The sequence below is a fragment of the Cajanus cajan genome, chromosome 11, assembly GCF_000230855.2.
Source record: "Cajanus cajan strain Asha chromosome 11, NIPB_CcT2T_4, whole genome shotgun sequence".
Classification (NCBI taxonomy): Eukaryota; Viridiplantae; Streptophyta; class Magnoliopsida; order Fabales; family Fabaceae; genus Cajanus; species Cajanus cajan.
Genome location: NC_138527.1, coordinates 35,850,175 through 35,877,871, shown reverse-complemented (window position 1 = coordinate 35,877,871; position 27,697 = coordinate 35,850,175). Strand labels below are relative to the sequence as shown.

Genomic DNA, 27,697 nt, shown 5'->3' with positions numbered 1-27,697 from the left:
ATTAATATATATAAACATATTTTTTCTTGTATAATTAATCTTATTCCATTTATTAAATACAATAATATATAATTAACTTTGATAAATATAATATATATTAATTAAATGTATTGATTTCATATTAATGTATATACATTCAAAGTATACTATGAAAATAAAAAATACAAAAGAACCACAATTAATATAATATTTAATATTATTAATAAAATATTTATAAATATGAGAATAGATGAATTTTGTTGTACATATTATTTATTGTATATCTTCAAGGTATTCTTAAATCAAAAGTTAAAAAATAATTTTTCGAAATAATTCATTTATAAGATTAGTTTTTTCATCAAATATTTTTTCGTAGACTCAAATATTTGACCGCATACTTAAAGAATGATATTATTTATTAACACTATTTAATTTTGATATTACTATAAAGAAAAATATTATATATATATATATATATTGTTATAAAATGATGTGATATGTATCTGCAAATTACTATTTTATTTAATAATAATAACAGATATTACCAACTTTTGTTAATGTGATGTTACATTTTCAAAACTCAAGATGTCATGTTCGAAAATTGAATTCGATAAAAAAGAGACATGATGATTAAAAAAGAAATAATAAAAGAGACACTAAGTCTAAAACATGTTGAGTAGTATCTATCCACATTATGCAAAGAAGTAGCTTCCGACACCTCTCTCTCCATTTTTACTGACAGTTGTTTTGAAGCTTTTCCGATATTTTAGTTTTGACAGAGCTTGAGTTGAGCCCCCGTCTTGTGACTGTACTCTATCATGACTTTCTCCTCTATTTATATTCATATTCTAATTTCCTTGGTCCAATCAAACAAATCATTCATAGCTGCACCCTTCTTCTGTACCCATTTCTCCACTTTAATCATTAGATCCAAAGCCTTGTTTCAATTGAATTATTCAAACGTGTTCCAATCACTGTCCAAATTCGGGGAGTAGGGAACCAATCAGGTACCAAAGAAAGTAAGTAAGAATGGCGTGTCTTGTTTTTTCTTCCCATTTACTAAACCAATAACAAACATTAACCTTTCTTCTTTTTCTTTTGCTAAATCTCATCTATACATCTTATATTCCATAAAGGATAATTTTCTTCGGTAAGATAAGTTTTCTATGATAACAAATAGAAAGCTCAAATTATTAGAATGCCACTAGTGGCAACATTATTATAATATATTATGGTCCCATTTCAATCATCTAGAGTGTCTATGTCATCTCGCTGGCATTATTGCCACGGCATATTTTTTTCGTGCTTTTTCACCTCGTCTTCTTCCTATTAAACCGGATAGGACCAAGCAGCGTTTTCTATTTGTAGGATATGGCCATTGGCAAACATATGCTTGTACTTCTTGCTCCAATTTTATCACTGGTTTTTTTTTAAATTTTTTTTATCTGTTTTGTATTCATATAGTACTGTTTCTTTTGTCTATGAACTTGTGGTATATAAAATATAATCAGTAGTTTTTGTTCTTCTTTACATCCTCTCTCCATGACATGAATATGCTCTTTACAGCCAAGTCATAACATTTGTTGTTGTTGTGGTCTTAGTATTAGAATGGATCTGAGTTTTGTGTTCTTTGATATCCGTCTGGTTTATTTTATTTTTCTCGATCGGCGTGAGTGTGAACATTGTCCTTTTGTCTGCTTAAGAAATGTTTACTGAAGTCTCTTCGTTGTGTGCAGGATTAATTAGCACATATATTTTGGAAGTATCGTGACAATGGGGTTTCTGGAGCTTTTTACCGTGGCATCTATGCCGGTGATCAAAGTACTAATGATCACCGCAGTTGGCTTATTTCTTGCACTGGATAATGTGAATTTATTGGGAAAAGATGCAAGGATACAAGTGAATCATGTAACTCCATGAACTCTTAACGAAGTCCCTTCCTCTTTTTTCTTGTTTTCATTTATGTCTTGTTGACAACAGTGTTTCATCTGCCACAGCTTGTTCATTATGTGTTTAATCCAGCACTGGTGGGTGGCAATTTGGCGGACACGATTACTTTTGAGAATGTTGTTTCATTGTGAGTGTTGATTTTATTCAGAATTTTTGTCATATATCCAAGAACATCCCATAAATTGTTGCTTTTAATTTGAGGATTTGCTTTCTAACTTAAATTATGGTTTCTGACATATTTGGTTGTCATTTAGGTGGTTCATGCCCGTCAATATCCTCCTTACGTTTATAATAGGCTCTGCCTTAGGATGGATCCTTGTCAAATTAACAAGGCCACCCAAACACTTGGAAGGACTAATATTGGGTGTCTGTTCTGCAGGTAGAATCTTCTCTTCAAACATAAATGAATCCTTGAAGTCAGATTTGTAATCTGTGTCATGCTTTCACTGTTTATTTCCACTGAATTCTATTCAGCAGTCAGATTTGTAATCTGTGTCATGCTTTCACTGTTTATTTCCACTGAATTCTATTGCTGAATAGTTAATACCAAAGATTCTATGAGGAGTATTAGCAACACCCTCCCGACATACTTTTCTGTTAGATTCAACTCTTCTAAAATGATGGATGTACCTTAGAGGATAAAATACACTCACTATTGTTAATTATAAAATCAATGGGTAAGATTTATGATGAAATCAAATTCTTGTAAAATAAAATCTAAAATTAATTATAATATTAACTGTTTATTTTTTAATCAATTGTTATTATTGTTGTTTATTCTCCAAAGTGCAGTTCCCTAAGATCCTTTTTATTAGTTAAAATTGATTGAAAACTATAAAACTATGAGTGCAGTATATGAAATAAGGATTTTGTGATTTTCAACAAATATCGGTCAATAATAAATAAAGAGTGTGTTAGAGAGTAAGTTATTAGTATTTCTCCACCCGAGTACTTTGCTCCATGGCCTACTGATAATGAATATTGTACCTGCGTAATCTTAATTTCCTTAACATGAAAATGCTGCCTTAGTGTCTGAAATATCATATATGGTCTGTAAATTTACTAATTGTTCTAACAAGGCAACTAAGCAATAATTGGAAGTCCAAATATTCTGCAGTTTCTGAATGAAATGAGAGGCCTTTAGTTAATTGTAGACACGAAAGTCACACAAAACTATTTGCTTCTTGTTGTCATGTCCTGCAGCCTGCTATTATGTTTGAAATCTTTTATTTTATATCTAAGGCTCAAGCTGTAGCATAGGTTCTTGCCGGATACATCTTGCTGTTGAGCTTATCTTTCAGACTTACATGAACAGGAAATTTAGGAAACTTGCCTATAATCATTATCCCAGCTATATGTAAAGACAAAGGTAGTCCTTTTGGAGACTCCGATGTCTGCTATCGATATGGAATGGCTTATGCTTCACTTTCTATGGCGGTGTGTAATTTATATCAGCTTCTTTCATACTAATGCTAAAGTTACAATTGTGGGTATAAATGTGAAATTTTCCAACCAAAACAGCAGGAAAAAATGAAAACGTTTATTTGGCTATATATATTTGTTTCCCTTTTGTTTGCTGAACTGGTATTCATTGGGAAAGTGTAGGTTGGAGCTGTTTATATATGGACTTATGTCTACAACATAATGCGAGTTTCCGCAAGTATAGTCCGCAAAGAAGATTATAGAACTAGCTCCTTCAAACTGGAGGCTTCAGGAGAGATACTAGAGTTACTCCAGGATGAAGAAACCTCAGAACCCAAAACTCCAGCAAAGGACAAAATGGATGATGCATACACCGTACTGCTTTCTTCAAATGAATCTGAAGACAAAGTGAAGGTTGCTACAAATAACCCTTTCAAAAGATACTTTATACTAATCAATGATCTTAAAAAATTCATCTACAAAGGACTAACTTGTATATAATGTTTGTCTCAGAAATCTCATTTTACTAGATTCCTATATCACAACCTATCCTTAAAGAGAGTAGATAATAAAGCGAAAGCCAAGTTCCTGCTTCTAACTTATTTTTTTCTTTTTAGCAAGTGTTTGACAATAAACATAAAATGAATTCAAATTGAATGTAGTAACACATAAAATTGTGATTTGAATCCTTGTTCCTCAATGAGTTGTCTATAAATTGCAAAATCCTCGTAAGTATCACCTAGAACTTATGATGCTAATATTCATCTGAGCTTCTATCTTATGCAGGAGAATTACTGTTCAATAAATTAAACTATATATGCATCAGCATCCTAAGAGCAGTGAAGCTCCTTATAAGAGTCATACAATTTTTCTTTCTTTCCATTGCAGGTACCAATCACAGTAAAAATCAAGCAACTATTTGGAAAGCTTTTAGTGAACTCCAGTTTCAGAGCCATATTTTCACCAGCAACTATTGGAGCGGTATGATACAATGTTCTTTTTCCTCCTTAGACAACCATAGTTCCTTGTGAACTGAACTTTTATTAGTGAAATACTGTGATGCAAAGTAGTAATATAGGATACACAGATTCTAGCCACCAGATACTTTTTTAAGTATAAGGTCCTTCATTGATTAAAGTGGCCAAAATAGTTTATGTTATTTTAAAAATATTCACCTATCAATCCATGTGAAAGATGAACTTATTTTTTTCATTGGTTATGCAGATTGTTGGCTTTATTATTGGTGTAGTCCCACAGATTCGTAAATTGATGATTGGCAGCGATGCCCCACTTCATGTGGTTGAAGACTCTGCTACCATGCTGGGGTATGCATTCCAAAAACCTTTTTTTTTAAGATTTTGAAATTACGGAAGGTTGAAAACAGATAATTTGTGGATTGCTTAACTTAATCCTCTTGAGTGGTTGTGAGTGTTCGTCTTTTTAGTTTAAAAATATAAATTTAAAGTACGCAAAAAAAAAATAAAAATACACCTACCTGATTTGAAACCACTGTTTCTGATTAGGGGGAATGAAAGTGAATCCTCTAGATAAACCTTTCCCACTAGGGGGAGGTGCGTGAGTTTTTATTTATTTATTTATTTATTTATAATTTATAAATTAGTTAATTAATTTATTATTATATTAGTATTTTAATTTTTGTAATGTGTATATATATAATAACAATAAAAAATTTATGTATAAATTTTTTTAAAAAATAAATTAATTTTTTAAAACAATATTTTAATATTTTTAATATATAAACAATAATAAATTAAAATTTATAATAAACAATTTTTTAAACATAATAACATATAAGTTATATTTTAGTTGTATGATCAATAATTTATATTGTGATAGAAAATTATTTTTTAATTATTGATGCTCTTTAAAAATAAAATGGATACATCAAAAAATATAAAAGATTAAGAAAAATTCTATAAAAAAAACTTTTATTAAAGTAAAACACTTTTAAAAGCACTTACGTACATAGAAGAATAATTCCTAAAAATATATTAATTCAAAGTAATTATTTTAATTTATATATATGGAGGATTAAAAAACTTTTTATAACATGAAAATATAAAAATTAAAAATAATTTGTTTTAAGAGAAAATAATTTTTATTAAATTATGAAAAATATTTTATATAATTGATTTAGTTGGTTTTGATTGCTGATCACTTTGAAGCTTAATTTTCCAGAGAGATTTTATTTCCTTACAGTATCTTATTACATGCAGTGAAGCCGCCGTGCCAGTTATAACCCTTATAATGGGTGCAAACCTCCTTAAAGGCAATAGTCTTTTAATTACATAGCCATGCTTTATATATTTTTTCTCCTCTTTCCCAGCTTTTGAATAACTTGTTTCTTTAATATATATGAATGGAACAGGCTTGAAGGGAGCAAATACTTCGTTTTGGACTATCATTGGAATTATAGCAGTTAGATATATTTTCTTGCCAATTTTGGGTATACTTGTTATTAAAGGAGTAACACAGTTGGGGTTGGTGCAACCAGATCCATTATATCAGTTCATACTTCTCCTTCAATATGCCCTTCCCCCAGCTATGGCCATAGGTACGTATAATATATCAAACCTCTACTTGTATAATTGTTTCTTCATAAAATGTCTGTTAGTGTTAGGTCATAATTGATAGTCAATTGTGGGGTGACTTTTAGAGTGATGAGGATGTGAAATCATTGTTTTATAATTACTACTGAAGTAATTTGGTCTCTTTTTTTAATATATTAATCTCTTTTTATCTATCTATCTATATATATATATATTAATATTTTCTAACAACATAAATGTCATAGTTAATGTTGATATACATGTCAAATTGAAGATCATTGTACTATTTATATGTCAAGGATTAAGTTCGGTTGGTTTATATTGTTATAAACTTCTTTAGTGTGGAGTTTGATTCTCATAAATTTTGAAAAAATATTATATCTATTGTTTTATATATAACGTAGACTTTGACAGGGAACCATTAATTTCTTTTGTATCTACTGTTTTTCACCTTTGTAATTAGTTAGTACTGTTTTTCAAGATAATGAACTTATTTTGAAATAATTATTCGAATTTCTGTGTGTTAGGCACAATCGCCCAGTTGTTTGGAGCTGGTGAAAGTGAATGCTCTATTATAATGCTATGGACATATGTTTTGGCATCAGTTGCGGTCACTCTTTGGTCAACCTACTTCATGTGGATCGTGGCTTAATTTTTTTATTATTTGCTATGGTTATTATTTGATATTATTGATTATTTTTTTTTGCCATATTAGTTATCTCTTTTCAGCCAGGCTAGTGGAACTACCTACACTATCTGTAGTTTTAGGCAAGCTTCCTCAAAAAGATGAAATCTGCAACAGTTTAGAAAATTTTACTAAATATATATGTGTGTACTTTTTTTTATTTTATTTTTATTTATGAGTATATATGTGTGTACTTAAACATGAAATACTTTTTCTATAGATGACATAAGCGGTTTGGCCTGTGTATGAATCATATAATTCTTTTATAAGAGAAGTTGCTTTGTAACTTCACACCACTACTAGAGGTCTAATTTTAGTTAAATAAAAGAGCTAGAATAAGTATTTAAGTTGTCAAGTTTAAATAATTCACTAATAGTTTAACTCATTTACATTCTTATACCATAGAGATTGCAATGTAATATTGCTTGCTGATATCATGGGCATTGTCTTGTTTTAATTGTGCACAAGGAATAATTAAAACAAGCATATGATAACGTTGGCCTTGAATCGTAAACAAGGAAAACACTTTTTAAGTATTTGAGTCTAAATCCCAGAAAGGGCTCAACTTAAAAAAAAAAAAGTGGAAAAGGTAAAACAACGTTTATAATGTATTTTTGGTGGAGTAATCATTTGCCATTTGATGATTGAATTGTACTTTTGAAGTAAAATCTTGAGTTCCGTTCAAATTTATGCTCTTTCTTTCTCCAAGGCGCTTTAAGGTATTATACTAACCTAAAATCTTTTTCAAACAATTGTTATGTGGTGGTGGGAGTAAGGAAAAATGAAAAATACTATAGAGGTTTGGTTAGTGAAGGCATTTATAAGTAGAATCAACTTTTGTTTTTTGTGCGCCCCCTAAGATTTGTCCTCCTTATCTATATCGGTGGCAATGAGCTTCATGAAGTCTTTTTCTTGCTCATTCATTCTCTTTGTATTTGGCTTGCCGTGTAACAATGAGTAGCTGGAGTTAGATGTAAATAAATCAAATCTCTTGTATTTGTTCAATGCCCATGAATTGTTACTTGACTTGATCTTTGATTAGAAAATTCTTGTCAAATCTTGAACCCAAGTTAAACACCTAAAAAAACCTTAAATCTAAGAATGAAGCTTGGTTTTCTAGTCATCTTCCGATCCTAACTCTAAAGCAAGTTCATTAGTCAAGTTATCTAAGAGATTTAAAATTTAACTAAAAACCTTATATCCTAAACCTAAAGATTAGGATTTTAGTTAACTTATTGATTGATGTTAAGAGTAGAAATATAAGCATGGAGAAGTGGTCTTAGTGTTGCATAATAATGAAATTTGGTAAAGTGTAATTCCAACATATTTAATCATATTTGTTAAATCAATTTTTTGTATTTCAATTGTTTGACAAAATTTTAAAAAGAATTTTACTAAGTTTTTTCAACCCTTAAATTCTTGTTTTGCTTTATATTAAGTAGTATTTGAGTATCTTTCTTTGTAAATCATTGTTTTAAACTATTGTTCAGAAAATAAATATATGTATGCGTGCTAAACATCAATGCAAGTTCTTGTAGAAATAATCATTGACTATTGGTATGACTTGGTCTACTTGTTAAAGGTGTGTCAATAATTTTGAAATCATATATCATTGAAAAATTAAAAATAAATTATCCTTTTTTTATTTAGTGTTCAAAACCATTACAAATTTTTGTAAATTTTCTCACCTCTATACTAAGATGTGCATTTACTAACACTTGTGAGTTACTTCAATTTTAACCAAATCAAGGAAGACTAAGTTAGAATTGGAGTATGATAGGGAAGTTTTGAGCTCTAGAAAGAAAAAAAAAAATGGTTTGACTTCACTTATATGAAGCTTTTCTTACCAATGTTTTGTGTCATTCTCATTCCTTTTCCTCACTTGGGAAATGTATATGTTGCTTTTATTATTGGAAGGTGCCAACATTATATTTACCAATGTCCCAGTTCTTTGGAAGTTTTCCCCCATTCTTTGGTTACGTTTTGGGGAAATTTTTTGGGTCATGATTTAAAGCATTGACTTATTGCTAACATAAGTGTGAACAAGAGTAGGGATGGCAACGGGACGGGACGGGTACGGGTTTCATGATACCCGTCCCCATCCCCGCGAGCCAAACTCATCTCCGTCCACGTACCCGTACCCGTCGGGTATGTGATTTTCATCCCCATCCCCGTCCCCGTCGGGTATCGGGTATACCCGTACCCGTACCCGTCAAATTTTTTATTTTTTATTTTTTATAAAAAATATAATGTTTTTAAATTATTTTTTTAATTATATTATAATTATAATTAAGTTATTTTTTTATCTTATATTATAATAAATAATCACACATAAAAAATATTAAAATTCTTTAATATAATTAAATTAAAAGTGGGTATTAAATTAAAAATAGGAACGGGACAGGTATGGGTACGGGTACGGGGCGAGTAAGTACATACCCGTACCCGTACCCGTACCCGATTTAATATATCGGGTTTTACCCGTACCCGTACCCGGTCAAACCGGGTATTTCCTGTCAAAATCGGGACGGGTTCGGGTATTACCTGCGGGTATTGGTATATTTGTCATTCCTAAACAAGAGTCTCTTTCTTTCTTCACTCATTATAGTGACTTTGGGATTGGAAAAATAATAATGTGCTAGGATATAAAATCTTGCAATGTAAGCTTACTTTGTTGTATAATTCTTTGTTCTTTAAATGAAAATGATGCGTGTCTTTTGTAAGTATTAGGACTACTTTAAAATCAGATCTCATTGAACTTGTCTTGTAGATATGTTAAGAGGTGGTTTAAAATCCTATGACTACTAATGAAGGTTTTGATGTTCTTATTCATCATAGATGGTAGCTTTTTGCCAACTAACAACATTCCTTTTTTTAGAGCTTTTTGGTTCTTAAACATGGATCACAAATGACCGAGTTTTGGTTTTAAAAATGTACTTTTGAAAAACCTGTTGTTTAATATCTAGTAGTAACTAGCAATTTTTTTTCCTCCTTCGTAAATTTAGGTATGCTTTAGCTAATAATATTTGTGAGTTCATCATAGGATGTGCTAAGAGAAGCAAAATAGTGTGTCAATTTTTTTGCCGAACAATAAATAGTCGGTATTAATATGTTGACTTAATTACTTTTGACTCTTCTCAATTAAGGATGAATTTCATTTTTCTCCTAGTAATCATTTGGGAATTTTGTTTCCGAAGATTTTTAGCCTTTTTTTTTTTTGTTCAATTTGTTGAAATCTAAACAAACAAATTTATTATTTAATAAATAAAAAATAAATCTTCAAAAGTAACTATAATTATTAATTTTTTATTATATTTTTGTAAAGAGAAAATGAGTTAGTTTTGATTTTGATTCCAATATTTTTTTTGTTTTTCATCTCTCAAAAATTTAGAATTATTATTTTTGTCCTTTTAAAATAAATTTTAATTTTAGTCTTATAAAATTATTATTTTTTGTCACTAACAATAATTTTAAGATAAATAAATAATATTTATTTTTAAAATTTTATTGTTTCAGATGTACACAAAATTAATCTGTTAATAATAATTGAAAAAAATATATTACATCAGTTTTAAAAATTAAAGGATGAAATTGAACTTGTAATAGAAATATGAAATCGAATAAATTAAATGAATTGAGAGAAAAAGAGTAATTTGGGGTTTTGAGAAACGCACCGAAGTTGATGTTAGCAAACACTGAAAACCCGGCAAGTGACGAGGTAACTGCAAAGTGCAAAACCAAGTCATAACATTTTTCGCTTTTTCTTCAAATCTCTCTTCACCTTTTGAATACAGTAAATGTTGTTTCTCATTGTGTCTCACTCTCCTCACCCAAAACCCAACTTTGCTTCCACCCACTATTAAGTACTCCTTCACAATCTTTTTCACTTTCATTCAACTTCAACATCTACTTCCTTTCCTTTCCAAGATCCGGGTTTGCCCTTTTCCTTTTCCAATTTTTTTTTTATTTTTAAATTGTTATTTTCCCTCCTCATTCCATGTCGATTTCACTCGGCCATTCTTCTTTCCGCTATTCTAATCATGCATTCATGTCCATTTGTGATGGTTTAATAGAGCTCAAACTGTATCATTCATGCACATAAATGATGATGATGGAGGATTGCTGTGTTTTGTTAATTGTTTCGGTTGTGTTTGATCGTGTGGGCCCTTTTGTATTTTGCACTTTTCCTATCTAATTTTTCAACAAAGGCAGTGTTTTGGTGAGAGGTTGATGCTATTTTGATTATTGGGTTTTCTGTAAAATGGAGTTTGAGCCTTTGAGTCTAAGTAGCGAGGTTATTGAGTTTGATATGATTGGTTTGGGGGATGATGTTGCCATTGACATGGAGCACTCTGTTGAAGATGATGAGGACCTTGTTAATGTTGATAATAGTCATGCTACTGCTATTACTGGTCTAGCTGATGGTGTGGGACCCCAAATTGCTGGAGGGGACACTAATCTTGAACCTTGTCATGGTATGGAATTTGAATCCGAAGAGGCTGCAAAGGCCTTTTATAATTCCTATGCTCGCCGTGTTGGCTTTAGTACGCGGGTGAGCATGTCCCGACGCTCCAGGCGCGATGGTTCTATAATTCAGAGGTCTTTTGTATGTGCTAAGGAAGGTTTTAGAGTGGAGAAGGAGAGGCATTCTGTTGATGGAAGAGTCAAGCGGCCTCGTGCTGAAACCCGGGTTGGTTGCAAGGCCATGTTGATTGTGAAAATTCAAGATTCTGGCAGATGGGTTGTTACTTCCTTTGTCAAGGAACATAACCATGAATTGGTACCGCCGGACAAGGTTCATTGCCTTCGTTCTCACCGCCATGTTTCAGGTCCAGCTAAGTCATTGATTGATACATTGCAGGGTGCTGGAATAGGGCCTAGTGGAATAATGTCTGCTCTAATCAGAGAATATGGTGCAATTAGCAATATCGGTTTCACGGAGCGTGACTGTAGGAATTATATGAGGAGCAGTAGGCAAAGGACCCTTGGAGGTGACACTCAAATCCTTGTGGATTACTTGAAAAGCAAACAAGCAGAGAATCCTTCATTTTTCTTTGCTGTGCAAGGTGATGATGATCATTGCATGAATAATATCTTCTGGGTTGATCCCAAGGCCAGGGCTAACTACAGTTACTTTGGTGACACTGTCACCTTTGACACAACATATAGGTCAAACCGCTATAGATTGCCTTTTGCACCTTTCACTGGTATAAATCATCATGGACAGCCTGTATTATTTGGTTGTGCTCTGTTGATAAATGAATCTGAGGAATCTTTTGTCTGGCTGTTCAAAACCTGGCTTGAAGCAATGTCAGGCCGACCTCCAGTTTCAATCACTACTGATCATGATAGGGTGATTCGTGCAGCCATCAACCATGTCTTTCCTGGTACCCGTCATCGATTTTGTAAGTGGCACATTTTTAAAGAGTGCCAGGAGAAGTTGTCTCACGTGCTTTCTGAACATCATAATTTTGAAGCTGACCTCCATAAATGTGTTAACCTGGCAGAGTCCATTGAGGAGTTTGAGTCTTGTTGGTTCTCTCTAATTGATAGGTATAATCTCCAGGAACATGAATGGCTCCAAGCAATTTATGGTGATAGGCGGCAGTGGGTACCAGTGTACTTGAGGGACACATTTTTTGCAGAAATGTCAATAACACAGCGAAGTGATAGCATAAACTCTTATTTTGATGGATATATCAATGCATCAACAACCCTTCAGCTTTTTGTCACGCAGTATGAGAAGGCTCTGGAGAGCCGTCATGAAAAAGAAGTTAAAGCTGATTATGACACAATTAACACTACTCCGGTTCTGAAGACTCCATCACCTATGGAGAAACAGACAGCAGGAGTTTACACAAGGAGATTGTTTATCAAATTTCAGGAGGAGTTGGTTGAGACATTAACATTCTTGGCAAACAAAGTAGATGAAGAAGAATTGATTACTGTGTATAGAGTAGCCAGATATGGGGAAATTCACAAGGCCTACTTTGTGAGGTTTAACTCTTTTGAGATGAAAGCTACTTGTAGCTGCCAGATGTTTGAGTTTTCTGGTCTAGTTTGTAGACATATATTGACTGTTTTTAGGGTGACAAATCTTCTTACTTTACCATCGCATTATATATTAAAAAGATGGAGCAGGATTGCTAAAAGTGGTGTCATATTGGAAGAACGTTCCACTAGTTTGTCACATGGGGCCCAAGAATCTCTAACTATTCGATACAATAATCTTCGTCATGAGGCCTGTAAGTATGTTGATGAGGGAGTGACCTCTCTGGAAGTTTATGATGTAGCAATGAGTGCTCTTCAGGAGGCTGTGAATAAAGTGGCACTTGCAACAAAAAATGGTGGAAAACAGGTTATTTTAAATGGAGTTTGTGAAGAAGACCTTCACCAGAGCAATGAAGCAACTACAAGTTGTAGTGATCCTTCATTTGGTTCACAACAATCTTCGCATAAGGTCTGTTGTTTTTTGGTAATTTATACTCACCATATTTTCCTGCAGAAATATTTCTGTACTTTTGTCGTTCATAGAGTTTCTGATGTGCTAATCGTTTTTTTAAATAGTGCTAGTTTTATGTTGTTATGTTATTTTCAAGTTCCCATTCCACTAATCATAATGATCCAAAAATTTTATGGACAGCATCGTTGGTTGTGATTTTATTTAAAAACAATTACTGCATTTTGATTTAGGCTTCCACTCTAGATTTGTTTAAGTTTTCTCCTTGTAAATTTTGGAGATTTTCTATCTCAAAACTATCCTCAAGTAAATTGGAGAACAAACCTATTATGTGATTGACTTCAAAAAGCCCTAAAGTTCTCCAGTGCATTTAGTTATTTATTTTTTTAAACAATAGTCTTTATGTTCATGTTCCAGAATTTCGTTGTTTGCATATCTGCTGTCTTGTGCTACTTCCTGCAAGTTAGAATTGCTAAAGGTTTTTTGTTGATTTAATGTTCAATGTTCAATTGCATCTAGCATAACCATTAAACTGGACCTTTGGTATATATGATCTTCTGATTGTAGCACAAAAAATGACATGCTAGGATGAATGATCTTAAGTTAGTTGAAACCTAGTTGATATAGGACAGATTTCTGATACCAATAGATGTATTGTGAATAATACAATGATGGAGAAGAAAAAGGAGAGCAGGGAAGGAAGAGAAAATCTGAAGTCTATAGAGATATCAGTATCTGATGAGAATCATGATATCCTATTTGAAACTCAATAGTACTAGTGAAAATTACTCTCTCTTGCAATTAAGTATAACCCTTGTTAATTCTTATTCTATTAGTGATGATAGTTCTCAAAAAATTGAAAAGATTAAAAACTGTTAAGAAAATCTTGGGCCCTTATCATTGTGAATATTATTTAATTTGCTATATGATGTTTTCTTATAATGAAAAATTTCCCTCCCTCCCTTCTCTAAACTTTTTCATCCAAACATGCCCTAACAGAATTGCTTTAATACATGCAGTGAAATCATTTATGAACTGTTTATTTAGCTTTTGGTATCCCATCCTAATTCCCAATCCCTCTCCCAACTTATCTTCCAAGTCTATTTTGTTTCTAAAGAATAATATAATTTTGTTGTAGGATGACCAAGACAGGACAATTGAGAAGTTGACACGGCAACTTGACCGAGCTCGAAGGAAGTGTGAATTTTATAGGTCCAATTTGCTGTCAATTTTGAAAGATATTGAAGAGCAGAAGCTACAGTTATCAGTTAAAGTACAAAATATCAAGTTAGAAATGAAAGATTGAATTGTGATTGGCATTAGTATTCATTCATGTAGGTTGACCCTCTTGCGATGCATTTTAGTAGGGGCCTGTGTAGTGAAGTTCGGAAGCTGCTAATAGAGAATGGCTAACCAGTTTTTTTTTTTTATAACATATATATATATATATATATATATATATATATATTTTAATTATGCCTAACCAGTTTTAGTGGGGATTTGGGTTCACTGGTATTTAAATCTTCAAACTCGAGACCCAGTCTGTTGGATTTTTCAATACAAACTAAGTAACCAACCCATTAGTCTAAACCAAAATGAAATTTTTATGATTGGATCTAGTCGGGTTTGCGGGTCTACTCATACTTTGCTTGCACCAGTACCATTGCTCGATTACTCCTATATACAAATTTCATACAGTAATATTTGTCTCTAACCTTTTTAATTTTTTTCTTCCTTTTAATTTTTAATTGCATATAGTTTTCCCTTGATTCCACCTTGCTCCAACATTAACTTTAAATTTTAGAATGTTAATTTAATATTTTCCCACTTATTATATTCCTTACAAATATCATATTTACTCTTATATTCTCATCTTTAGTGCAATTAATTGACTCAGATCTATATATTTTTGTTTGAATTACTCATACAACCATTTCCTCGAGTGTTACTTTTATGAAAAAGAATTAACATGTTTATAATTTATTCTATGCAACATAAATCACAGAAGTTTCTTTCCTTTATATAAGTACTACATTAAATGATTCTTTATACAATCAAATCAAATCAGGCCAAGTGTGAGATTGTCAAACATGATATCGACCAAACTCAATTAACTTTACAAATTCAATTCAATTAAAACCGTAACTCCTTTTTCCCCCTTTGTATAAGTGGAGTTAGTCAGGTAGGATATAGCGATTATCACCCTACTTGGTAGAAAGATTTGCTTGCTGTATTCTTATTATTGTGCAAGCATGACAGAGGTTCCCAGACAGAATTACACAAAATCCACCAAATAAATGCTAGGCTAGGCATTTCCATGAAATATATAATTTATATCGAAAAATTAATAGATACACCTAACGAAATAAATAAATAAATCAATGAAAATATGGGACCATATTAAGGCCTTATCAAACAATTCTTAACTCAAGGTTTGGATAACCAGCCCGATCTTTGTGCCTTTCAAAGAGATCTTGAAGTGCTTCCACAAACTGACCATGTATCTTGGAAACCTAAAAGCAGGTTTAAATAATGAACGAGGTTAGAAATTCAGCCAGCTGAATACAGTACCAAGAAGTCCTATATACAAAATATTCATCATATTATGCTAATCTCAGCCCATCATAATCGGTAGTAGTATTGATAACTTTTTTTTTTTTTTGTTTTTTGGTTAAGTGACTCAAAATAAATAATAAATGACTAATTTGCATTTACAAGATCAAATATTATTTTAACATGAACAAGAAACAATCTTGAGAACATCAGATCAACCTCCATATCCAACAATAGACTTTACAATTACTCGACAAGAGACTTGGTTTGAAAATTGAAAGTAATAATAATTAAATCTTTAATTGTGAAAGTATACAAACAATAATTTCTTGGATTGTATGGATTCTTGAGTATTAGAATTTAGAGATATATACAAAAAATATAAATTAAAAAATATCTGAGAAAGTTAGTTTGATTAATGAAAGATAATTTTATTTGCAAAAAAAAAAAAGAAGATTAAAATATAAAAATTCAGACATAAAAAATTTAGTTTTGAAAAATAAAATAAAAATAGTGTAGTTAACAAAAAGCTTATTCAATCATTGATTCGTAAAATCCCATTATGCCTAACGTCAATAGAAGAAATTTGATCATTGATTAAATAAAATAAAACAGAAAATAAAATCTTCATTGAATAAATAATCAATTGACAAGAAAACAATATTGATTATGTTTAATATATAAACTCAAGAAAAATAATGCTTTGAATAAATATATCATTTGTTTAAATAATATTTGATCGGCAAAGTCATGTCTTACACCGAATATAGATTGATCTTTAATTATTAATTTTAAAATATTGTGTGAATTATGTCCATAAAAAAAAAAAAACTCAAGAAACTTGTATCACAACATGAGCGTAAACCCTAAGCTTCAGAAAAATAACAAGATAGTAGTTGTCCTACTCCCAAAAAGGAATACTATAGTTTGTCATATAAGGGCAATTGCATTTTACTCGAACACTTTAGCAAGGATAAGCCAGGATAACGATCAAACCAGATGAGAATTTTTTGAGTAATTTTTTTTTTTTGGTTCGTTCCTGGAGTATCCACCACCGATAGTAGTGACTAATCTCCTCGCTACGTTGGAGGCACCTCAAAGGGTGGGATAGCTGGCCCCAAGATTTAACGCGGCTGCATACACAAGACTGGATTCGAACCCCTGAACTTGCTTAAGCGAAGATGAGAATTTCTTGAGTAATTAGTCCAACTTTTCTTCAATACTGTCTTTTTTTCTTTCTTTTTTTTCATTGCGAGAATTCACGAGAATAATTATGGGTTTACAAGTACCTAAATATTCTTTCTCAACTTAATTTTATGCATTAACGAGAATTCGATAACTAATCACTTAATTAAATGACTTGAGTTATGTGTCATTTGTGCTAATCCAAATTAGTAATTCACTACTGTCTTAACAAGAAATAAAATTTTATGAGGCATTTTAACCTGGGAGAGGTTCTAAATTACTGGATCCTTGACTCCTTGTGAATCCTATTTAACAAAAATGTTGTACAATAGCACATACCTCCTCGGTGGATGGTTCTGGGTTTTTGTCGAGCTCAATTGGTCTACCCACCGCCACATGCATCGGATATCTGAACGGTAATGGAGATCTGAAAAAGGAGATGAGAAGATCTGTTTTTTATTTTAAAGTAAAATCAATAATTCCAGAGAACAATAACTCCCATGCTAACTAGTTTAGACTTTAGACTATATACTTTTAAACCAAGAAATGGCTATTCTCCTCAGATTAATTATTGAATGCTGCATAAGTGTCTTCAATACAGGATGAAACACCAAAATGAAAAAACTTGCAAGTTATTAAAAAAGCTGATTGAAGGATATATCCTACACGTCATTCAAATCCATCCTTTTTCTTTCTTTTGTTTTTGAAATTAAGATTAAATTATTCAGACAGTATCCAAGTTTGATTCTTGACAAAAATAATTTTTTGTCATACTTTATTTATTTATCAGTCAATTTAGATTAATGTAAGACGAAATCTTAAGATATTAATGTTAAATAAAAAAAAAAATCCTCTTTTTCCAATCACATTTAATATTTTTAAGCTTATTTCCAGCAAAACTTGAACTGTTCATTTTTTTCCATGTCCTATACATATTAGACGTCAATTCCTTTTGTTGTCAAAAAGTATATAGCATAAATATATAAGAAACATATTAGGTGAGAGCATAAAGGAATTAATCTTGACCTATTGACCATACACCCAAAACGAATGTTTAAGATTAAATTTAAGTACAAAATCTTTGCGATCCCGGCATAGTTCTTATAGCCAAAATTAACTCTTCTCACCCCTCATACCCTTGTTAGATATGCCCTACCCACATAGCATTTTGAATGAGGAAGGTATGGTTTCACCATTTAAAATTGCATTATTATATTTTTTAGCATCTTCTCCAATTTAATCAATTTCACAACCTCAGCTTCAACTTTTCAAGCATAAAATAGTGGATAGATTTATTCCTATTCGAAGAACCCTTAGCAAAGTTGCTAGCGAAAACAACTGCAATGAGAAAAGCGCAGGTTGTCACTAAAGAAAAACGCACCCGAAAACTCCCCAAAAACATATTGGGGAGAACTTGATAGTCCTCGCAAAATTCAGAAAGAACTTCCCACCTGGTTTCCACCACTTAAAGACATTTGACTGCAATAAAGTTATACCAAAATACAAGATAATGATCTTCAACTTGTACTGTATATGCAAAAAAAATGTCACAACCAAAAAAGTATGAGCAAAGAAATGAGTAACATTAATCATAACATTAATAGATACTGAACTGGCATAGATACATTTTATAGTAATGCTTATATGAAGCTGACATGTAGAGTCAGGAAAAAAGGTACAAAGTTTCCTCATGAATACAAGAGATCAGGGCAAAAAATTATTAGAGATTATGGTTTCTGACATCAAAGAGTGAAAAAGAGAGAATGACTGTTGAACTCGCAAATTGAAATCTGATTCTATCATTATTAAATCTTTGGATACGAAAATTCTGCCACTGGAATCCTGGTATTTATACCCTTTGTGGGTGGTAGCGTACTATAAAACCACATTCCCTTGAGCGAGAATCAAGCTTAAGTGCATTGTAAGGTCTGGTAAAAGGAAAACAGACATGCCTGAAGACCTTAAAAGTGCTTTGGAGTCAGGAATTTGACTAGTAGCCTTGTGAGTTGAATTTGAGTTGAAAGCTGTAGATGAAAGTCTGTTGATGAGGAAGGTGTCAGAAATAAGAGTCATCCCAGAAATGGATTGAGAGCTAAGCATCGGCCAGTAATATGAGGACAGTCTCCACTACATAACTGTGCTTGCTTTCCGCAGAGCCATTCTAATGATATGTATATGGGCAGGTTAGCCTGTGAATAATTCCTAACTCACCTCCCCAAATACAGATTTAAGAGGCTTCCCAAACTGTAATTCTACCATTCTCTTGAACAGTTTGAAAACAGAAAGATATAACCACGTGAATTTGGAGAAGGCATCTACAGTGGTGAGAAAGAACCAATAGCCATGAGAAGAATCTAGGGAAATAGGTCCTCAAATGTCACCTATAGTCTCAAAAGTTCAAGATGTTTGGAGTATATCATAGTGGATATCCACAAGAAGAATCTACTGCAACAGAACCTCAAATGTCACCTATAGTCACAAAAGTTCAAGAGGGTTTGGAGTATATCGTAGTGGATTGGGAAAAGGGATGGTGATGGGCCTTTCCGAGACAACAGGAGGCACAAAATCATTGGCACTTTTACAATTACAAGGCACAGGTATATTACAAGTTTGCATGACTTTGTGCAATACCTCATGATGAGGATGTCCAAGTTGACAATGCCTATTCACACATGTACTAAGTGTAGTGAGTGAATTAACATGTGTAGCAGAATCAAAATAATTACAGGAGCTATAAATTACACACGGGAGATACAGACAGTAGAATATTCTGGAGAAAAGGTAGAGGATAAAACTCAGGAATTTTGAACAATAGGAATAGCAGGACCATCTCTTGGAATGACAAGATTCGTAAACTTTTACAGTTCATTTCCCAGAGTGCCCTCCAGCAGCACATTACTGGAGTCCTGGGATTTAAACATACAGCAGATGGGATGAAATCCCAAGATATCATGTTGAGAAAAATTTACTAATGACAAGCTAGACAAGTTCTTAGTGATGTAAGGAACAAGGAGTAAATTGTTGAGGACCAAAGAAGTAAGAAAATGAACAGGGGAAGAAAAATAAAAAGAATCAATTTATTTGATGAACAGACCTTAACCATTTCCCATGATGACTTGTTCAGGTCTACACACGAGAGTGCTTTAGATTGGGTTGCGTGGGTCAGAAATGAAATGATGGGTTGTGCAAGAATCTGAATACTAAGTCTGAGCCTCGAAGCCAGTAAGGTCTGAGTTGGTTGTGGAGTTGCAGCAGTTGATTGCACATGACTTTAGTCAGCATTTCTACAATACTGATAAGAAGGAACCACTTCAAACTGTGGGAATGTTGGCATTAAGATGGAGTATCTAAGAAATGGTGACTTGATATGGCAGAACCATAGCCAAAAGGAAAAAGTGAAACGTCTGAGGAGGTCCCAGTTCTTGATGATAACAGCTGGAAGCTTTGTGTCCTGTCTTGAGACATATTTGTCATTGGATGAAGACCGAGGGACAAAGTGTCCTCTACTTCATCCATGGGATTGGCAAAATCTGCCACCACAGTCTCAACTCTCATGTTTGATTTTGATTGCAGATATTTGAGCTTGTTGTGCCACCTACAACTGAGGTGGTTGAGCTGAAGTTGGAGCTTGTGCAAAACATTCTCCTAGGTTGACTTAGTGAGAGAGAGATTCTTGTGCTTTGCCATTTGAACTTCGTGAGCTAACAAAAGGGATTCAAGCTCTGTGATTGAAATAGGATTAAGACAACGTAGAACAGAGGCTACAAATGAGTCATACTCATTGGATAATCCACCCAAAACTGTGTCTAGTTGATCATGAGGAGAGACAGGGTCTCCTATAGGCAATAGTGCATCTGCAATGGACTTCATCCAAAGTAGAAACTCAGTTTGATTTGTTGCCCTTTTGATGTGACAATGTTCTAGACAGAGTTGATGTGATTTTGCATGAATGAAAGCATGGAACTGATTGTGCATTTCCTCTCAAACTTTTCAAGAATGGCAGAAACCAACTACACAAGCTCGAAGAGAACAAGACAGATGAGAGAAGTCATGATAGAAGAAGAGTCTTGTTGATCCCACCCAAAATATGCTCATCCACAGTTTCACAATCTTTTGTGTGAAAATGGGATGAAATCAAAGGATTCACCCTGAAGTGCTGAAGCTTGTCATCATGAATCACAACTTCAACTTGTTGCCATAGAAGGAAATTGTTATCATCAAGCTTTATTGGAATCAAAGAGAAAAACTTCACAGGAACCACAGATGAAGCCATCACGGAGGAAGCCATGAGTAAAAAATGAACCTCTGTGATACCATATTAGAAACTATGGTTTCTGATATCTGAGACTGAGAAGAAGAAATGTAGAGAGGGAGGAATGATTGTTGAACTGTAAACTGAAATCTGATTCTATCGGAAATAAATACCTGACCAAAGCAGAAAACTGGAACCAAAGGTAGGCCTTTCTCCATTGCTATGCGGACAAATCCTCTTCTTGACTTAAGGAAAGCAATCTACAAAGCAAAGAGTTCAAGTTGTGTTGTTAACCTCTATGAAATATACATTGAATAGAGCAAAGTCATTCTTAAAGATCCATTTTATGGATGGCCATTTCTTCCTATATTTTTAAACAGTATAAAAAGATTCAAGACAACCTTGAACCAAAGCTTCTTGGACAGTATCTTCTTAGTAGAAGAACCATACTCGGAGGAGGCTAAAAGATAAAAAAATATATTTATATACTGTGCGTATTGATATTTGTGAATTAGCACCATCTTATATTTTCTCACCAATTCAACAAGCTTTTATTTATCACACCCAGCCACGCATCATGTGTGATTGGCATGTCAGCATGCAGGAAATACATACAGTAGGCTGAATGATTTCTGGTTATTGATCCTAAAACCCAGAACATAAATGAAGTAAATGAACTGCATTTCTCTTTCCACCCTCTAAGACTATATAGAAATTCAATATGAAAGATTATACTATTGAAATTTGAAAGACATGCAATTCTTAGTTGAGCCCCACTGATACAATAGCTGGGAAAATTGCCTGTACCAACTGTTGTATTCTTAAACTTAACAATCCTATACCTAGAGGAAAATCAAAATTTTCATATAGGGTCCATTTGGTTCAAAGGAGGGGAGGGGAGGGAAAGGGAGGGGAGGGGAGGAGAGGGGAGATAACTCTTTTTTTATTTGGTTCACATGGGGAGAAGAGGGATTTTAAAAATCAATTTACTTTTGTATTCTTATAATTTTAAATTTAATAACATAAATAAGGATATTTTGGATATTATACTAAAAATGTTTTAAAATCTCTCCCTTCCCCTCCAAATCGCTCCAATATTGGAGGGGAGCTAAAATTGGGTTAAGAAGGATTTTACTCCCCTCCCCTCACCTCCTAAAAATTGAACCAAACAAATTTTTTTTTATAAAATCCTTCCCCTCCCCTCCCTTCCCCTCCAACCAAACATTATGTTATTGTCAAAAGAATATAAGTATCACATATGCATTAAGTAAGAGGAGTTAAAAGCGATGCACCTCGGTGCCATGCTGCATGAGAAATGCTTCTTGCACTCCACCAGGTGTTAAAACGCAACTATGGCCAGATGCTAACAGGGAAATAAAATTTTTCTTGGTTGCTGGTGTAAGACCCAACCATGTCCATATGTGTCTCAAAATTGGTGTGTAAAACACCTATCCATTAACGTGAAGAGAAAAACTTGAAATGAAATTGGTGTGTAAAACACCTACACATGTACAAAGTTCCGAGTATTAGCTATACCTACCGCACTGCTAGCAAGAACTTTAACTTTTGGAAGAGGCATGAAACCTGTGTGGTCAGCTAGTGCAACAATGCCAATTGGCAAAACTGAATGTGGTTCATAACCAAAAACTGCATGTTGGGTACACTTTTGTTACAATAAAAGAGCTATGGACAAGAAAATACAAGTAAACAGTATAACCACCAATGACTTATTAGTCCAAATTCTGCAGACAAAATTAACTTCAAGACCCAAAACCAGGAGGCCAAAATAACCAGGAAAACTGGAAACATTAAAGAAACAGTCAGTTTGACTTTCAAAGCGAGCTACTATAGGACTTAGGAATTATAAGAGGCTTTACCAATGGGGAAATATAAAGTATATTGTATATTGTGCTTATTAAATATATGCAAATCTCCAGCAACTGAGGTGAAGTAGAGACTATGCTTGCTAAAACTTTATCATATGTTTTATCTAGTTCATGTCAAGGTTAAGCAAGAAGTTATTTCAACAAGGATAGTTAGAAGTCATATTTGACGTTTTAATTTAAGATGATATGTAGTTTTATAAGGATGGTTAGACCTAATTTCATACAAAAAGCCAAAAAGAATCCATTTGAACTAGGAAAACAAATAACAGAGTAGAAATCTCACGATCTCACGAAATTTGTTGGTTATAGCAATTTACTAACAAAAATAAAAGATCCATACAAGATAGCACGTTAAGCTGAGGCACAGCAGGGAGAATTGGGATTAACCAAAATAATAATAAGATTAGTCTGAGTAAATTAAGAAGAAAATGATATCTTATGCATCAGGAACAAGAAAGACAAAAGAGATGAGAAATTAACTGTAAGATACACTAAAAATGTAGGGTCCGTGCAATGTTGCAATTACTTCACTAATCACTACAGAGCAAACCGAAAAAGCATTTTACTGTCTAATCTGTGCTTTTGGTTTTAGTTGAAAATTAAACTTTTCACAGTTGTCACAAATCAGCAATTCCAGGAAATCACAGTCTAAACCATCATTATCTATGTCCCACTTTCCTGGTAGTTATAACCCTTTCTTCCAAGAGCAAAGCCAAGGTTTATAATTTCCCCCCCTAAATCAAAATAGGAAACATTGTTTTTTTTTTTTTTTTCCATTCCGCTTTTATTTTTATTTTCTAAACTTTCAAAACATCATAGGCGAGGAAAAAGGCGCGTAACATAAACAGAAAAAACATAATTCTGAAAATTGACTCTACAACTTTTTGATACAAACCATAAACACGATTAGGATCAAAGGCTTTCATATCCTCTACGTGAAGCGTGATGGGGAAGTAACTGCAAGCGTGCTTGCATATGTACCTGAAATGTACCAAAACACCAAGAGGTTCGAAATCGTGATTTGTGAAAAGCAAAAAGGTAACGAAGCCGAAAAACTACCTCGACAATCTTCGGCCAAATCTGCTCTTCTCGTCGATAGGAAGCACCATAAGCACAAACAGAAAACAAAAAACCCTGACACGCGAAACGCCAAAAGTCAACAAAATCGAACCGGAAAAAAAAATGAAAAGCACGAGAGTGTTAGAGAACGAACAATAGCGATTTGGAGAGAGGAAGGAAGAAGACGGCGTAGAAGATCAAGGCAATGTTGAGGTGAATAGCTCCCAGCCATAGCACCATTGCTACAATCGTACCGAACACGTTTGATGAATCGCAGAATTCTTGTCTCCCGCTGATCACTTTCTCCGGCGCGGATCCGTCATCACTCGCCGGCTCCGCTGCCATGCTCCGACCTATGAAGGTGTGAGGGAACGGCGTCGTATCAACCAATGGGGGATGAAAACGTGAAAGAGGAGCCTTATGAAAGCCGTGGGAAGCTTAGAGGATAAAACGTCAATTAGGCTTCGTCATGTGCGCTTAATCGAATTGATTGATCATTAATCAGTGGTTAAGGAAAGGAAAAAAGTTGCAGAAAAGGGTTGAAAATGCTTATTCACGCATGAGTATCAACTATCAGGAGTGTTTGTCTTCGGATTAAAAGTTCATTTTGATAAGATAAACATGCCAACGTAATCAATAACATTATACAAATATTAGATTCATTTACACATTTCGTATCTATTAGTTACACGTAGAAAAATATTAAATGTTGTAAATAATTATTAAAAATAATAATATTTTTTTTACATCCAATAAATATAATGATAACAATATGATAACAATAAATTGATATTTTATGTAAGAGTTATGTTACAAAGTCTGAAAATTTCTTCCAATTATAATTCGAATCCTTAAAATATTAATATTTTTTAATAAAATTATTATAAAATAATTATTTTATTTAATATTTTATAATTTAAATTATTATTTTATTTGTTCAGAAAGAATTTCAGCATTCATGTTCGGAGGCCGAATCATTTTCCTTTATGTAATGTAGTTTGGAGAAGTACAAAGAAAAAGTTTTACATGATGCAGGTTCACGTAAAAGTTTTTTCTGTTTTGTTAGAAATATCATGATAATTTGATTAAAAAAAATCACGTATAATGACGTAAGTAATGAAATATTATTTACACATAAATTAATTATAATTTAAATATATTTTTTATTTTTAAATTTAAGATAAATCTGTTTTTTTTCTTAAATTTAAAATCGTTATTTTTATTCTCTATAATTTTTAAAAATTTTATTTTAGTTTCACCACTAACATATCTGAAATCAATAAATTAAGATGGTCATGTAATATAATTAGATTTAATGTGATATTTTCACTAACAGGAGCACTAATAAGTAGATTTTATACAATAATATTTAATAAATTTTTTAATAAAATTCGAATATAAAGACTAAAATAAGATTTTTTGAAATTACAGAGACTAAAAACATCAATTTTAAATTTAAGGGAGCAAAAACAAATTTACGCTAAATTTGAAAGACTAAAAATATATTTAAGTCATTAATTATATATTTGAATAAGCTTTTCTATAAACATTTTTTTAGGAAAATAAATAAAAAATAAAATAAATGTTTTTACAAATTAAAATTAATTTATATATAAACTAATTTATAATTTTTTAGAAAAATTATATCAGAAAGTTTGTATAAATTAATTAAACAGAGGAGATAAATTTATTTATCTATATCATTTCATTTATTAACTTTCACTAAACAAAACAAAAAAAGTAAGCGTCCTTTACTGGTGTTAGATATCCTCTTAAATAAATTAAATGACCGAATCCACCTTTTCTATGAAAACTAGTGGATGGAAACTTTAGGAGCTTTTTTTTTAAAAGGAAAATTAGTGCCAAAAACTAGCAAACTTCACACAAAAAGGAATTAAAGGATCCACGAGTCCTAATTAATTAAGCCATTCAACCTTCAAAAGTCGATGCTTTCAAAATTCACTTGTACAGAACCATATATCTCTCTTCTCCCCCCTAAATTCCTGCACCAATATCTAAAAGAGAATAAATAACATTATTTTGACCATGGTTAGTATATATGCTCGTAATTATAAACAGATGAAGAGAGTAAACAAAGTTAAGTTTGAAAGTGAAAGAATTAAATAACATTTGAGACAATGAGAAGAATCAAATAAATTTTGAGACAATGAGCAAACATTCCAAAGATTAATTAACCTATTTTAGTTAAGCTGTATTTTGATTAGATTTTTTTAATAAAGTTATGTGATACTTCATTAAATATATTCAAATTGATTAATAAAATGGTTTTCAAACTCTTATAAATGTACGTTAATTTTAAATTTATGTAACAAAATATTAAATAATTTTTAAATTTTACAAAAAAAATAATTATAATATAATTATACATTAAAAATATTTATTTATTAAAAACTTTAGTTATATAAAATAAACATTTGTCCTAGATCACGCATACTAAAATTTTAATAAGTAATTTATCTCTATATATTTAATATACGAGTATATATATATATATATATATATATATATATATATATATATATTTAATACGAGTAGATATTTTGTAAAAGTATTTTTAGGAATTTCTCTTTTATACGAGAGTATTTTAAATTGTTTTTCTTCTTTTAATTTTGTTTTAACATCTATCTATGTTAATATATATTTATCATATTTATTTTAAATTAAATTTATTTTTTTAAAAATAAATTATCTAATTAAAAATAATCTTATATCATTATTTATTATAAAACTAATATAATTTATATATTCAAATATAATATTTATTTTTATATATAATTTATTGTAAATTTTAGTTATATATATATAAACTTGTCATTAACAATTTCTATCTCACAGTAAAATCTAGATATGTTTTCTGTAGTAAAAAAACTAGACGGTACAGATATTGTAGTTGTCCATTAATTTCAGCAACGTTAGATCTGAACAACATCGTTATAGCATAATTATCCATGAGTGATTGTATAAATATATTCATTGATATATATTAAAAAAACATATATATATATAGTAACAAAGGTTAGATAAAACTACTTTAACAGACACGATATACTTTATATGTTTGCATGCATGAGAATATATGGTGGGCAAAACACCAACATGGTATTGGACTATATTTTAATACCTAAAGACAAGGAGCATATATCTCTATAAATTGTGGCTTCACAAGGTTGGGTTTCTCAAACCTTAATTTACAGTTGCAAGTGTAGCATATATATCCATGGAAGCATCAAGAAAGGTTACGATCCAAAATGCTCTCTGCCCTACAAACCCTCCTCCTCCAACCAGGGCAAATGCTTCAAGCTCTGAGCCTGCTAAACCACCACCCACTATACAACAAATCTTTACCAAAAACACCAACAAGAAATGACTCGTTATATACATCACTACTATTTCCGCTGAACTTGCTGGGTAGCCTCATCAATGTTATTGCTATCTTCAAAATATATGGTCATCACGTGCATGAGGATCGATCACTTATATATATACTCTTGCAAATTCATATGTAGTGTCATATATTAGCCTTCGATGTGTAATCACCTTATAGTTTTGTGATTGCCTAGTTTGCTAAGGTTATACGTGAACTTTCATGTGTGGAGGAAGAAGATAAATATTACGTAATATATAATACTTATTTGCGCTAATTATCTCCTTCAAAAAAAAAAAAACTTATTTCCG

General features: G+C 32.0%; 3 protein-coding genes across 6 annotated transcripts; 2 read left to right on the top strand and 1 right to left on the bottom strand.

Moving 5' to 3' along the window:
- The first annotated feature begins 979 nt into the window (after positions 1 to 979).
- Positions 980 to 6,856, top strand: LOC109808417 (protein PIN-LIKES 3). 3 transcript variants are annotated; one of them, XM_020371417.3, is made up of 11 exons: positions 980 to 998; positions 1,716 to 1,887; positions 1,977 to 2,056; positions 2,184 to 2,308; positions 3,245 to 3,366; positions 3,535 to 3,765; positions 4,240 to 4,332; positions 4,576 to 4,676; positions 5,589 to 5,641; positions 5,741 to 5,926; positions 6,449 to 6,856. In XM_020371417.3, exons 2-11 carry the CDS (start codon positions 1,753 to 1,755, stop codon positions 6,571 to 6,573), a joined length of 1,251 nt encoding a protein of 416 aa, XP_020227006.1. In that variant the 5' UTR covers positions 980 to 998; positions 1,716 to 1,752; the 3' UTR covers positions 6,574 to 6,856. The 3 variants fall into 3 exon arrangements, with proteins under 3 accessions (XP_020227006.1, XP_020227003.1, XP_020227005.1); XM_020371414.3 differs by lacking the exon at positions 980 to 998 and adding an exon at positions 1,220 to 1,374; XM_020371416.3 differs by lacking the exon at positions 980 to 998 and adding an exon at positions 1,303 to 1,401.
- A 3,388-nt stretch (positions 6,857 to 10,244) lies between these two features.
- LOC109809662 (protein FAR1-RELATED SEQUENCE 5) lies at positions 10,245 to 14,780 on the top strand. The gene is made up of 2 exons (XM_020373033.3): positions 10,245 to 13,066; positions 14,205 to 14,780. Exons 1-2 carry the CDS (start codon positions 10,868 to 10,870, stop codon positions 14,370 to 14,372), a joined length of 2,367 nt encoding a protein of 788 aa, XP_020228622.1. The 5' UTR covers positions 10,245 to 10,867; the 3' UTR covers positions 14,373 to 14,780.
- A 494-nt stretch (positions 14,781 to 15,274) lies between these two features.
- Positions 15,275 to 24,612, bottom strand: LOC109807817 (diacylglycerol O-acyltransferase 2D). 2 transcript variants are annotated; one of them, XM_020370464.3, is made up of 9 exons: positions 24,156 to 24,612; positions 24,002 to 24,076; positions 23,838 to 23,923; positions 22,597 to 22,703; positions 22,349 to 22,504; positions 21,230 to 21,316; positions 18,186 to 18,331; positions 17,144 to 17,231; positions 15,275 to 15,579 (listed from the first exon to the last, which is right to left on the bottom strand). In XM_020370464.3, exons 1-9 carry the CDS (start codon positions 24,344 to 24,346, stop codon positions 15,478 to 15,480), a joined length of 1,038 nt encoding a protein of 345 aa, XP_020226053.1. In that variant the 5' UTR covers positions 24,347 to 24,612; the 3' UTR covers positions 15,275 to 15,477. The 2 variants fall into 2 exon arrangements, with proteins under 2 accessions (XP_020226053.1, XP_020226054.1); XM_020370465.3 differs by having other exon boundaries at positions 18,186 to 18,283; positions 24,156 to 24,609.
- Between the last annotated feature and the right edge of the window lie 3,085 nt (positions 24,613 to 27,697).

Bases quoted from the DNA above. Each gene is read 5' to 3' on its own strand.
- LOC109808417 (XM_020371417.3), top strand. From the start codon at position 1,753: ATGGGGTTTCTGGAGCTTTTTACCGTGGCATCTATGCCGGTGATCAAA. The intron at 1,888-1,976 runs GTAACTCCATGA...CATCTGCCACAG, and splicing joins CAAGGATACAAGTGAATCAT to CTTGTTCATTATGTGTTTAA. The intron at 5,642-5,740 runs GCAATAGTCTTT...TGAATGGAACAG, and splicing joins GGGTGCAAACCTCCTTAAAG to GCTTGAAGGGAGCAAATACT.
- LOC109809662 (XM_020373033.3), top strand. From the start codon at position 10,868: ATGGAGTTTGAGCCTTTGAGTCTAAGTAGCGAGGTTATTGAGTTTGAT. The intron at 13,067-14,204 runs GTCTGTTGTTTT...ATTTTGTTGTAG, and splicing joins CACAACAATCTTCGCATAAG to GATGACCAAGACAGGACAAT.
- LOC109807817 (XM_020370464.3), bottom strand. From the start codon at position 24,346: ATGGCAGCGGAGCCGGCGAGTGATGACGGATCCGCGCCGGAGAAAGTG. The intron at 24,077-24,155 runs GTTCGTTCTCTA...TTCGCGTGTCAG, and splicing joins CCTCTCTCCAAATCGCTATT to GGTTTTTTGTTTTCTGTTTG. The intron at 23,924-24,001 runs GTAGTTTTTCGG...GGTACATTTCAG, and splicing joins TTTGGCCGAAGATTGTCGAG to GTACATATGCAAGCACGCTT.